The sequence below is a fragment of the Miscanthus floridulus genome, chromosome 8, assembly GCF_019320115.1.
Source record: "Miscanthus floridulus cultivar M001 chromosome 8, ASM1932011v1, whole genome shotgun sequence".
Taxonomy (NCBI): Eukaryota; Viridiplantae; Streptophyta; class Magnoliopsida; order Poales; family Poaceae; genus Miscanthus; species Miscanthus floridulus.
The window spans coordinates 126,894,275-126,906,756 of record NC_089587.1 but is presented as its reverse complement, the minus strand read 5'-3'; the positions used below and the strand labels follow the sequence as shown (position 1 = coordinate 126,906,756).

The following is a 12,482-nucleotide window of genomic DNA, read 5'->3' as shown; positions in this document are numbered from 1 at the left end:
CATCGTTAAGAACAAGATTGCGACCCAGGAAAGAAAAAGTGTGTGATCCAGTGGCAGTGACAGGAAGTAGTGCACCATTTCTCACAACGATAGATGAAGGAGTAGATGAAAAAGGTGGTGAAATGGTAGAGAGTTTACCAGCGTCCGCGGTCATGTGGGAACCAGCCCCTGAATCGGCGTACCACTCGGGTGATGGAGCCAGCGGGTGGAGCGTCATGGTGTTGAAGGAGTGCACCAGGGAGTCCTAATGCCATGAGCCCTCGTGGGTAGGATTCCAAGGCGCCGCTGGAGTGACCTGGTGGGTCGGTGAGGGCGCCTAGAAGGCTAGCAGTGCCGGTGGTGGAGGCGCGGCTCCCCCGTAGTATGAGCCGACACTCCCGAAGGACGGGCCGTATTGAGGAGGCAGAGGGTCATAGGTACCACCATATGCGCCACCGAAACCACCATACTGAGGAACGGCGGTGAACGTCGGAGGCACCGATGGAGGGCCACATCTGTATAGTGCCAGCCCACGGGTGCGCGAAGGACGGGTGCATGCCACCGTGCACGCCTGGGGCTGCACCACCAGGGGGCGCTGATGGGCCGTCGCATCCTCCGTGTCCACGACGACGGCCGTTGTGCTGGCCACCAGTGGGTGCACCAGGAGGGCGCGCAGGGGGGAACGTCCTCGGGCGTGGAGGAGCTCGTGCCCCAGGCACCGTCAGGCACGGAGTGGCAGCAACAAAAGCGGATGGCGGCGATGGTGGCCGAGCGTCGATCTCCATCTCCTCCAGCAGGAGGTGTGTCTGGGCCTCTACAAACATCGGGAACGGGTGATGCATCTTGAGGATGGACACCATATGGTGGAACTTGCCACTCAAGCCACTGAGGAGCGTGAGCACTAGCTACCGATCGCCGATGGGGTCGCTGAACTCGATGAGAGAGGTGGCCATCGACTCAAGATGATGACAGTAGTCGGTGATGCTCAGGGCATCTTGGTGGAAGTTGTGGAACTGCGTTTCGAGGAGGAGCGCGCGGGACTCCCGCTGGCCGAGGAACTCATCTTCGAGGTAGCACCAGGCACCGCGAGCGGGTCGCTGCTGCATCATCAGGGACTGCTGCAGATCGTTGGAGACAGTGCCATAGATCCATGTCAAGACGACGCAATCTGCCTACACCCATGCCGGGTGCGAGGGGAAGGCCTTGTCATCGAGAACGTGGTGAGTCAGGGCATGATGAGGACATGACCTCTATACATATGACCATGCTTGGAGAACAATATGGAGACCAAGGAGATCAGCAAGGGTGTCCAAGTCAAGAAGGAGGTCCGAGGCTAATTCGGTTCGAGTCCCCGTGGTGGAGGCCCAAAGCAACTCAAGTTCGAGTTTGTCTCGGCCTCCAGGACCAGTCTGCCTTAAACTGGTCACCCAGGACGCATACGGACTCCGTTTTCGACGATCCACATATGGTTGGAAAGCTATATTGATAAGGAAACCAATCCAAGTGGTTTCACATCAAAAGACCTTCGGAATCAATAGGAATCGTCGAAACAAGTAAGCGTCCAGAATCTGTCAGGGTGCTGCGACACCGTCTTTTGGTCCGTTAGACCGTGTATCATGTTTGGGCCCATTAGGGGGCGCGTCCAGGGGGTGACGCCCAAGACTCTATAAATAGTAGCCGTCACTCTCCTTAGGGTTTGAGTTTTGTTTAGTTCTTGATTTTCTCGTGAAATAGATGTTGTTTTGCTGCAACTATCGCCGCCAAGGCCGCTTGCTGTGAACCAGGGCCCCAGTTCTTGATCTTGTTCGCCTGTGGCGATTAGTCCTTTCGAATAAAGACTTGAACTCCTTCTCGTTATCATAAGTCTCATATTTATTTGCAATTTTAGATTGCATTCATCCCGTTCTTGCTTGTGTTCTTGATTTGCTTGCAGGAAAACCTTCTCGGTGAGGTCAATCGTGTTCGCATGGTTGATAACCAATAGAGCAGTGGTGTAACGGTTGCGGGGGTCCAAATCAGTCTTGGTTCGAAGCCTAGATCATGAACGTCGAGTCTCCACCAATCTACGCTATCATACCTTTCGGAAGATTGGGCCTTGTCTATATCAAATGGTATCAGAGACCTTGTTGCCCGTTAGGTATAACTTTGTTTTCCTCTTTAGATTGTTACTATTTTTGCATTACCTATAGTCCACCAAAAGGCAAAAAATATACATCGTCACATATTCCCTGTCCTATAGCCTCATTGTGCCGTGCAATTTAGTCTCTGTTTTGCGTTGTTGAGTTTGTGCCCTAGGTCAAGTTCTGGTTGCTGGTTTTAGATCGTTTTTAGTCCAGTTTGTGTTTTCTCCTTTGTTTTTCATCATAATCCGTGAATATCTCCAAGTCTTGTTGAGTTTCCTTTGTATCCATCAAACCCTAGTCCACGCCATCTAATTTCCTATACTTGTCATCACTGTTTCCATCAAATCATTGCTGTCGTGACCAATTTTGCGCGCATTGTTCCTGTTTTGTCCTCTAATTCGGAGTACGTTCGTAAAACTGGTCTACTTTTCGCATACGAACTCGGATTTCGACGTTCCATATATCAAAATCGATCAGAAAAAAATTCGGATCCGCCCATCGCCCATGTTGTCAAGGCCGAAGATTTTTATTTTGGTCAAAAAAGTGGTCACAAGATCCTCTTTTCGTGGTCATAAGCTTTTTGTCGATTTCGAGTACGTCTTCTAAAATTTCCACAGGCCACGTCTTTCACTTATTTAAGCTCATATTTTCTGTGGTTACTTCTTTTGTGCTCCTAAGTGAAGAAAAAATATCAAAAAAATAAAAAGAAAAAGTCAAAGAATCCCACAAAAACAATGACAGCCAAAAAATAGAGAAAAAAAAGAGGGACAAAAGTGGAACAATATCTAGAGGAGCACATAGAGAGCGCCATTTGAGCTGTGTTTGTGTGTGCTAATTTCTGCCTTGTTCCTAATCATATTTTTACTGTTCACATCACTTGATACATCTGGTACTTGGAACGTGAATAGGCCAGCAACTAAGACAAGTACTTGGGATACTTATTTAGCTTTGTTATTCGGTTGCGAATTTTGCTATTCCTTGCTACTATATTGTGCCTGTCCAAGCTCTACTTTCTTCTAACCAAGTACAGGTTCGCCTTGCAACTGTTACACTCAAGCTACAACGGTATCACAGTCACCGACCGATTGCACCGTCTGTTGCTTTGGTAAGAACACTTGTAAGACCGTGGTAAGACGCTTGAGAGTTAAGTGCCTTGTTTTTCCTTGTCCATAACCTAAGTAGTTGGTAGGGATAATACTTTTGTGTTGTCTTTTGCTGTCTTCTAACAATGACAGGTTGTTCGTATCCACCGACTTATGATGGTATAGGTGCTGATGAGTACATGGAGTGGAAAATTGCCATCGATAACATATTTGCTACTCGCTTTATGTGTCCAAGGAGGAAGGTAAAAAATACAGTTAGTGTTTTGCGACATTCTGCTTTATCTTGGTGGGAGTCTTTAGATCCTTCTGATAAGCCTCAAACTTGGAATGATATGAAACTTCTTATGCGAGAAATCTTTGTTAATCCACCTCCTGTTTTAACTTCATATGACGAGGTGCACCATTTAGAGGAAGAGTCTGTTGTTATTTCTTCTGCTATGCCTAACCTTTTGTAGGACAATGTAGAAAAGAGTGAGGATGACGTGATAGAAAATGAGAAGCTCACAGCCTCATGTGAAAATTCAGAACCATCAACTATTACCCCTGCTGAACATGAGAGCAAAGGTAATGCCCATGATGCTAAACTCACAGAAGGTGAGAGTTCTCTTGATGTGCTGAATTTTTCCACCAATCATGCTATGATAGAGCAAATTTTAGTAGAGCATTCGCTTGATTTACCTTTGTCACAAGATGATTTGCTTGATGTTTCTTGTGACGAAGATAACTTGCATGATGATATTTATGTTATACCCATGCAATCATTGAAGAATGATCACGCTATATGTGTGCTGAAGATGAGCACTTGTGCTGAAAATAGACTTGTTATTCATAATGCTAGTGAAGTTGATGAGCTGAAATTGTTGTCTTCTTTAAATACTTTGGGTTACATTGAATTTGATGTTCCGTGTAATCTTAGTTCTTTAGAGGAGAAACTTTATGCATATGTTGATTTGCTATGGTTCTCTAGACATACATATCATGTTTTTGGTAAATATAACAACCAAGGGCAATATTTGATACAACGAGTTTACATTTGTACAAATCCAAATTCTTCTTTAGTTGTGCAAATTAATGATCAACTAGAGGACAGTAAAATCAACATTGTTGTTATGCCATATTCCTCTAGTTTTGCTTTTCGAATACAAGTGGAATCCAAAGAAAGGGAGCATATATTTCTTGTTAGTACTAATCTTTTGCAGGATAGTATTGGTAAAGATCATGTGTATTTCAATCGAGCAGACTACATATCTGTAGGACAAGACATGCTACAAACCTGGACATGTGGTCATATTCTTTCTCACAGCATTGTTCATTCCCATTATTTTGGAAACCTCATTTGTCCTCATGTTGTGCAGGATCAACTTCAAATAAAATCGACGCCGAGGACGGCTTTTCGTCAAGAAAGGGAGGATGATGAGGACATGACCTCTATACATATGACCATGCTTGGAGAACCATATGAAGACCAAGGAGATCAGCAAGGGTGTCTAAGTCAAGAAGGAGGTCCGAGGCTAATTTGGTTTGAGTCCTCGAGGTGGAGGCCCAAAGCAACTCAAGTTCGAGTCTGTCTCGGCCTCCAGGACCAGTCTGCCTTAAACTGGTCACCCAGGACGCATCCGGACTCCGTTTTCGACGATTCATATATGGTTGGAAAGCTAATTTGATAAGGAAGTCAATCCAAGTGGTTTCACATCAAAAGACCTTCGGAATCAACGGGAATCGCCGAAACAAGTAAGCGTCCAGAATCTGTTAGGGTGCTGCGACACGGTCTTTTGGTCTGTTGGACCGTGTATCGTGTTTGGGCCCATTAGGGGGCGCGTCCAGGGGGTGACGCCCAAGACTCTATAAATAGCAGCCGTCGCGCTCCTTAGAGTTTGGGTTTTGTTTAGTTCTTGATTTTCTCGTGAAACAGATGTTGTTTTGCTGCAACTGTCGCCGCCAATGCTACTTGCTGTGAACCAGGGCCCCAGTTCTTGATCTTGTTCGCCTGTGGCGATTAGTCCTTTCGAATAAAGACTTGAACTCCTTCTCGTTATCATAAGCCTCATATTTATTTGTAATTTCAGATTACGTTCATCCCGTTCTTGCTTGTGTTCTCGATTCGCTTGCAGGAAAGCCTTCTCGGCGAGGTCAATCGCATTCGCGTGGTTGATAACCAACGGAGCAGTGGTGTAACGGTTGCGGGGATCCGAATCAGTCTTGGTTCGAAGCCTAGATCGTGAACGTCGAGTCTCCACCAATCGACGCTATCATACATTTCGGAAGATCGGGCCTAGTCTACATCAGGGCATATTTGCCAAGGACGGTGAGGAACATGCCGCGCCACTTGTTGTAAGTGTTCGTGGCGTGATCGAGGACGATGGGGATGAGGGCCTTGACGTTGACAACGGCAGCGGCCTGTGCCCAAAGGGCCTCGTGGGCGCTCTCGTACGTGTCCAGCGCGGCGGCGCGGAGACGGGCCTCCTCGGCACGGCGTGCTTCTTCAATGCAGGCTTCGGCCATAGTCGCCAGGCGACGTTCTTCAGCGGCCGCGCGCGAGACGGTGATCTTCGGCTTCCTTGGCGGCGGCGTCATCCACCATCGGGAAACCAGCGGGGCAGGCGAGCAGGCCAACGACGGCACCCGGTGACGAGGTCAACGACAGGGGCCGGCGATCTGGTGGAGGCACAGGCGATGGGACCGGCGATGCGCCCAGCGACGGTGTCAGCGACGGGGGCAGCGATCGGATCGGCGGCTGGCGAGGGTTGCGGAAGAGTAGCGGATCGTAATCGCGATTGATACCATGTAAACATGATTAGAATGCTTACCATTCATATCTTGTACATGTGTACATATAGCCGGGGTAGCATGCAGCCAACCACACAGGCAAGATTACAAGCACAATCAATTAAGGGTAGCCTACCATAAATACAGGCATAATCAATCAAGGGTAGCCTACCATAAATATATCAGACTACTATAATTACATTGTGCTAACAAAAATGACACGTGTATTTCCTTTTACTCTCCTCTATGCTCAGTTGAGCTTCAAGAAGTGAAATCCATCTATGCCAGTAGTTTTTCTTCAGGCATTACTACCCACAATATACAAATCGATGTTCTGACCTTCTCATTCCTCTTTTCAACATCGATCTCTGCCCATATTGTGGGTAGTCTAATTGGCCTGTGAGTCCATTTATGTGTTGCTGCTCATGGACTGTACTCTTCCTCATGCCTAGATGCATGCTTGGATGCGAAAATGAGATTTTTTTTTATACAGAGAATGAGATTTTACTATTAGGTTGTTAGGTCGTTACGGGATTATAGACGTTCCGATCGAGTGAAAATATTGTAACCGGTGTCCTTTTTGCGATCGCATGTAGCAACCGCACCATCAATAACCTATGAGTATGTTTGGTTGCCTGGCTTACCCCTTAACCAGGCTCTAGTAATGCAGGTTAGGCTTGTTTGGTTGCCTGTAAAGACCCGTAACCAGGCTCAGCAAGCCAAATAGAGGGCCTTATTAGCCTGGCTTACCAGATACGAGCAGGGTGAGCGTTTCCAGCAAGCCTGGCTAGGCTTAGCAGTCACGAGGGGCGAGTCGCTGTGTCCGCCGCGACCCCTAGCTCGGCCACGCGAACGCACCACCGTGCCCCCATCTCCGTGCTGTTTGTCCGTGCGAGCCGACGCGCCGCCCAGCACGCGCCCGCCCGTGCGCAGGGCCGCGCCGCCTGCCCCACACCCGGCGGCGCGCTCCTCTGCGCCGCCTTCTCCGCTCACGCCCCCATGCTCGCCGCACGCACCGCCGCGCCCCCATCTCCGAGATCCCCAGCTCCGTGTGTGTCTGGCCGTGGGAGCCGACGCGCTGCCCAGCACGCGCCCGGCCGTGCGCAGGGCCGCGCCACCGGCCCCACACCCGGCGGCACGCTCCTCTGCGCCGCCTTGTCCGCACACTGCCGCGCCCCCACCTCCGCGTCGTCTGGCCTCCGAGCGTGAACTTCAGCTCCGGTGGAATCCTGCTCCGGTGCGACCAGCCTCCGAGCTTCGGCTAGAAGAAAATAAGGGCGTCAACTTCAGCTCTGGTGGTATTCCTGCTCTGCTTCGGTGTGGCAGATCCGGCGTCCTCTTGTCGAGATTGACTATACAAGCCTACAGCCAGGCAACCAAACAAAAACTTTCCTATACAGGCTTATAGCTTATACAAGTGAACCAAACAATACCAGGTTGGGCCGCTGAAGCCATGCTTGAGCTGGCCTGGCTTATATTTTAAGCCTGGCTAGCCTAAGACAGATAACCAAGCCTAAGACAGATAACCAAACACATCTTATATGTCTAGTCATCCACTGACACGTACTCCCTCTGTCCAATAATATTTGCATATCTAGGTTTATGCACGCATACCAAGACAGAGCTAAAATGACAAAACTACCCCTACGATATTTGCTAGGTGAACATCAGTCCATCGATGCAGCGGGGCTGCAGCTGCTGCTCTCCTGCCTCGCCCTCCGTGCTGGCCCGCTGGGCAGCCCCTAGAGACTGGAGACAGGCACGGGACGAGGAGCTTCTGGAGAGCCTCCGGGGAGATCGAGACGAGGAGCTGCCGTTTCCATTGTTTTTTTCTTTTTTATGTTGACATGAATTAATTTTTTATTGCCTTGGTTTTAGCTGTTGCTGGTACGATGTGATGTGATAGTTCATAATGACCTTTTATTATGGGAAAATTTTTGAACCGAAAACGTGCATTATTCCTTCCACCACACATATTTCTTCCACCACACATATTTCTTCCACCACAGCTCGCTTCCGTCGCTTGTCAAACATTGCAACAACTTTAGTATAATGTGTCTCTAAGAGATTGTTTGAAAATTTAAAAAATTTGAATATCACAATATCAGAACTTAAAATAAATATTTGAGACCATTTCAAATAAAAAAAATATAACCTGCAAAATTGTAGATCGGAATGACCACTACAACATTTTTTATTAATTATATGAACTTTCAAGGTCATTAGAAAATTCTGAATTTCTAATTTTAAAATCTAAAAACTTATAAAACATATATTTGGGACTCTTAATAACAAAAGCCTGTCAACTACAATGTTATAGATTGTATATATTGAGAACTAGAACTTTGGTATAGACTATTGTTAACATCCGAGGTTATTTGAAATTTTAAATTTAATTTCAAATTTCAAAATCCAATTCTAGCAGATGATGTGAACATTACATATATCTTCGAGACCCAATGATATAGAGTCTGATTTTAATATGTATTTGGAACAGATGACGCGACTATCATATAAATCTTTGAGCCATAAGTTGTTCACTTACCGCATAATAAGGTGTATGTTTGGTTGCAACGCATGGACATTTTTGCTAGTGATACTTATTTGTTAAAATGTTAGTGATTTTATATATTTTGTTAAATTTGATAATTGTTTATTTTTAAAAAGTGAGTTGTGCTTTTTTTAAGCAGAGACGGTCAGCCTGTTCGTTTGTTGGTTTTAGCCAGGGCTTATTAGTCATGATACAGTGTTTTTCTCTCACAATAAACCAGCACCAGCCAGGCCTATCAACCCAGAAACCAACCAGCGAACAGGCTGGGTATTGAATAAGACTTACTAAAAGCATTCTAGCAGGATTATATAGTTGCTTAATGGCAAAAGGAAACTCCTAAGATTGTCTCCAACAAGGAACTCATATGAGCAACTAAACCCAAAATAGGTAGCAAGAGATCTAAAATCAGCCTCTAACAGAGTATCTATACGGGAAACCTATTTTAGATTGTCTGAGAGGAACAACCCAAATATGGGCATCCTGACTCCTGGAAATAAATTTGCAGAAATGATTCTCTTTTAGGTCTTGTTGTTGAAGAAGATGCCGAATATGTATTGAACCTTTTGCGTATAGCGCTACCCAAAGGACAAATATGTCTTATATTTTGGGTGTTGTCCTTGGAGATAGCCTAATGACTAGGTGAATGCATGATCGAGAAGATGCATTTTACTATCGTGATGATCCCAAAGCCCGGTCACCATGCATATCTGAGAAGTTGATAGTCCCGATCCGATCCAAACGAGCGTAACAACGCGTCCGTTTCGCGCGATGGCATGCATGCATGCAGCAACCGTCACACCCTTACTCTCAGATTAAACGTGTATCTCTCTCTATATAAACCGTATCTAAATTCCCATCTGATCGACCCAATCATCGATCCCATCCACCGCAGTCGCACCTCTCTTCCGATCGATCGTTAGTTCGTCCGGCGAGTAGGCAGCTAGCTATGTCGACGACGACAGCAGCGGAGGTGACCGTGTCCACCGCCGTGGCCACTGCCGCCGCCACCAAGTGCCATATGTTCAAGATCGAGGGCTACAAGCGGATCAAGGCCATGTACGGCACCGGCAAGTGCATCGACTCTTGCAGGTTCGAGGCGGCGGACCGCACCTGGAGGATCCGCTTCTACCCCGACGGGGACAACAGGGAGAACGCGGGCCACGCCTCCCTCTTCCTCAAGCTCGACGACGACGACGACACCGGTGGCAACGGCAAGCGCGACGACAAGGTCCTGGTCGAGTTCAACTTCTCCCTGGTGTGTCACCGCGGCGGGTGGCCGGCCGCCGCCGGGGACCAGCCGCAGAGCGGGGCCCTCACCGCCACCTTCAGCAACAGCAACAAGGCCCTGGGCTACTCCCAGTTCATGAAGCGCAGGGACCTGGAGCTGTCGAGGTTCCTCAGGGACGACTGCCTCGCCATCCGCTGCGACATGGCCGTCCTCGACAGCCCCGTCGACGTCAAGGAGCAGGCCGCGCAGGCGCACGACCTGCAGAGGTTGGGCGTGGCCTGCGACTGCAAGGACGACGCGTGCAAGAGCTATCACCTCAGGAACGCATCCTTCTCCTTCAAGTTCAGGGAGGCGCTCCTCAAGCTGTTCTTGGGCTGTTTCCACGTCTGAAGATATGATCATAAGTTCCTCGTCTGAATCCGATCGTATTTTTATTATTGTGTTTCGACAACCACCATTTCGAGTATCTCAATAGACATGTGTTCCCCAGCTTTATTCAGATCCATTTCGATTCGAGTATTCCAATAGACAAGTGTTCCCCAGTTTTATTCAGATCGATCAGTGTGCTAGTTTATTTATGTATGCATTAGAATTTCCCCATGATTATTACTAGTGAATAAACAGAAGTGTTGAATGATGTGTCGCTGTGAATTGATAATCCCACCAAAAATATAATGTGAAAATTCGCAGTATATATACCATGGTCACTAATAATATAATAAGAAAATTCGCGGTATATATACCATGATCATTGATTGAATTTTTGTATATAGAGTTCTAAGATCAGACTCCCCAGTCCACCCATGACATAGTCTAATTCAAGATCATGCACAACAGCCTCCCAGTCTTTGAGCATGGTCAGCATGCATGGCGTGCAGCAGTTACCGCAAGTGCGCCCATTTGTAGTTCTAAAATCTTCACAGAAATTCTTAGTTTCCAAACTGCCCCATGGTGTGGTTGCACAAAAATGTTTAGGACGGATTTATGTTTCTCACAAAACCACACTTTATATAACAGTAAGAGCATCTCCAAGAGTACCCCCTATTTTCCTTTCCAATCATTGGTTTTTGGCGAGACGAGAAAAAAATCAATCTCCAATAACTCTTAATCCTTCCCCCTAAAATTTAGGCACTTGAGAAATCCTCTCCCGTCGCGCGTAACTTTGTGCGGAGTCGCAGTCGCGCGGATACACGTGTATTCTTTGGCCAATTATAGGTGAAAGGGCGGAAAAAGAATAAAGAGTATGAAATGGTCCAAATGCAAATGTACAAGAGAGAAATAATATACAAAATTAGTTAAAATAATTTAAAAATAGTATATGATTCCTCATTTAAATTGGTCTTTTATATTTTAGGAGTGAATTATTGGAAACTATTTGGAGATGACCATTTTTTCTCCGAATACATTTTTAGGAGTTGAAAAACATGAACTTTTTGGGAGAAAAATTTAGGACACCTCTTGGAGATACTCTAAGACTGTCTCCAACAACCGCGACCCAAAATACAAAGCTCATTCGTCCTTTGGGTAGTGCTACAGGCAAAGGGATTAATACCTATTTTTGGTCTTCTCCAACAATAAGACCCAAAAGACAATCCTTTCTGCAAATGGGTCTCCAGGAGAGAGGATACTCAGATTTAGGTTATGTCTCTCCCGATACAAAAAAATATGTTTTTCATATAGATACTTTGTTGGAGGCTATAGTTATTGTGTTGAAGACTCATTTTGGATTTGGGTTCCGCAATGAGTCTCCCGTTGGAGACAGCCTATCAAGCTAAGGTTAACCGGGACTCCCACTCCAACTTGGTTGTTCCTCATGGGGGAGGCTCCCGCCAGCGACTCCTGGCTTCTCCAGTCTTAAGGAACAGATAAAGCATATGGAGCTAGTGATGTGTGTAAATCACACTAATACACAAAAGTTTATTGGTGGCGGACAAAATAGATTAATAGAGGCGGGCATTGACACTGCCTCCAAACAAAGGTCACCGTTAATAGAGGAACTACGGAGGCGGTTGCTTTGCCCACCTCGGTTAATCAATAAAAAACAAAAAATATCCACGAGCCCACCGGCGAGCCCGTTCCCGAGCCTATCGACGAGCCTGTTCCCAGCCTAGTAGCTGGATCTGGCCCCGCCGACCTCCGCCGTGGATCCAGACTATAGATGGCCAACGGGCCAGCCCGGCCCGACACGGCATGGGCCCATGCCAGCATGGCCCGATAGCCAACGGGCCGGCACGACACGCCGTGCCTCCTGGGCCGTGCCTCATCGGCCAACGGGCCTTGATTCCGGTCCAGGCACGACCCTATGGCCCGATTTTCGTGCTGGGCCGGCCCGCGAGGCACGGCAATTTTCACGGGCCGTGCCAGCCCGAGGCCCACGAGAGAGGGAAGGGGAGAGCAGGAGGCAGGGCACGACGGGAGGCGGCCGTCGCCGCCGGCGCGCTCGCCCTAGAGGTGGGGCCGCGTGGGGACGCCGCGCGGGAAGAAGACGGCTGCGCGCGCTTGAACCCTAGATCCGCCACCGGTGAGCGCGCCTACCCTCGATCCGCCGACGGGGATGCCACCACCCTGGATCCACCGCCGGGGAGCGCCATACGCCTCCTTGTGTGTGGATCTCGTCGTCATCCTCCTCCTCGCGTCGGTTCTCGTGAAGCCGCCGGATCCAGATCTCGTCGGGGCTGCGAGCTCGGTGGATGCGCCGCCTGCTCCTGGCCGCACCGCCGCTGTGGTTGCAG

General features: G+C 48.0%; 1 protein-coding gene across 1 annotated transcript; it reads left to right on the top strand.

The window, feature by feature from the left end:
• The first annotated feature begins 9,387 nt into the window (after window positions 1-9,387).
• LOC136473519 (BTB/POZ and MATH domain-containing protein 3-like) lies at window positions 9,388-10,387 on the top strand. The gene has a single exon (XM_066471161.1). It carries the CDS (start codon window positions 9,469-9,471, stop codon window positions 10,138-10,140), a length of 672 nt encoding a protein of 223 aa, XP_066327258.1. The 5' UTR covers window positions 9,388-9,468; the 3' UTR covers window positions 10,141-10,387.
• Window positions 10,388-12,482: the final 2,095 nt, after the last annotated feature.

Coding starts and splice junctions, on each gene's coding strand:
- LOC136473519 (XM_066471161.1), top strand. CDS start 9,469: ATGTCGACGACGACAGCAGCGGAGGTGACCGTGTCCACCGCCGTGGCC.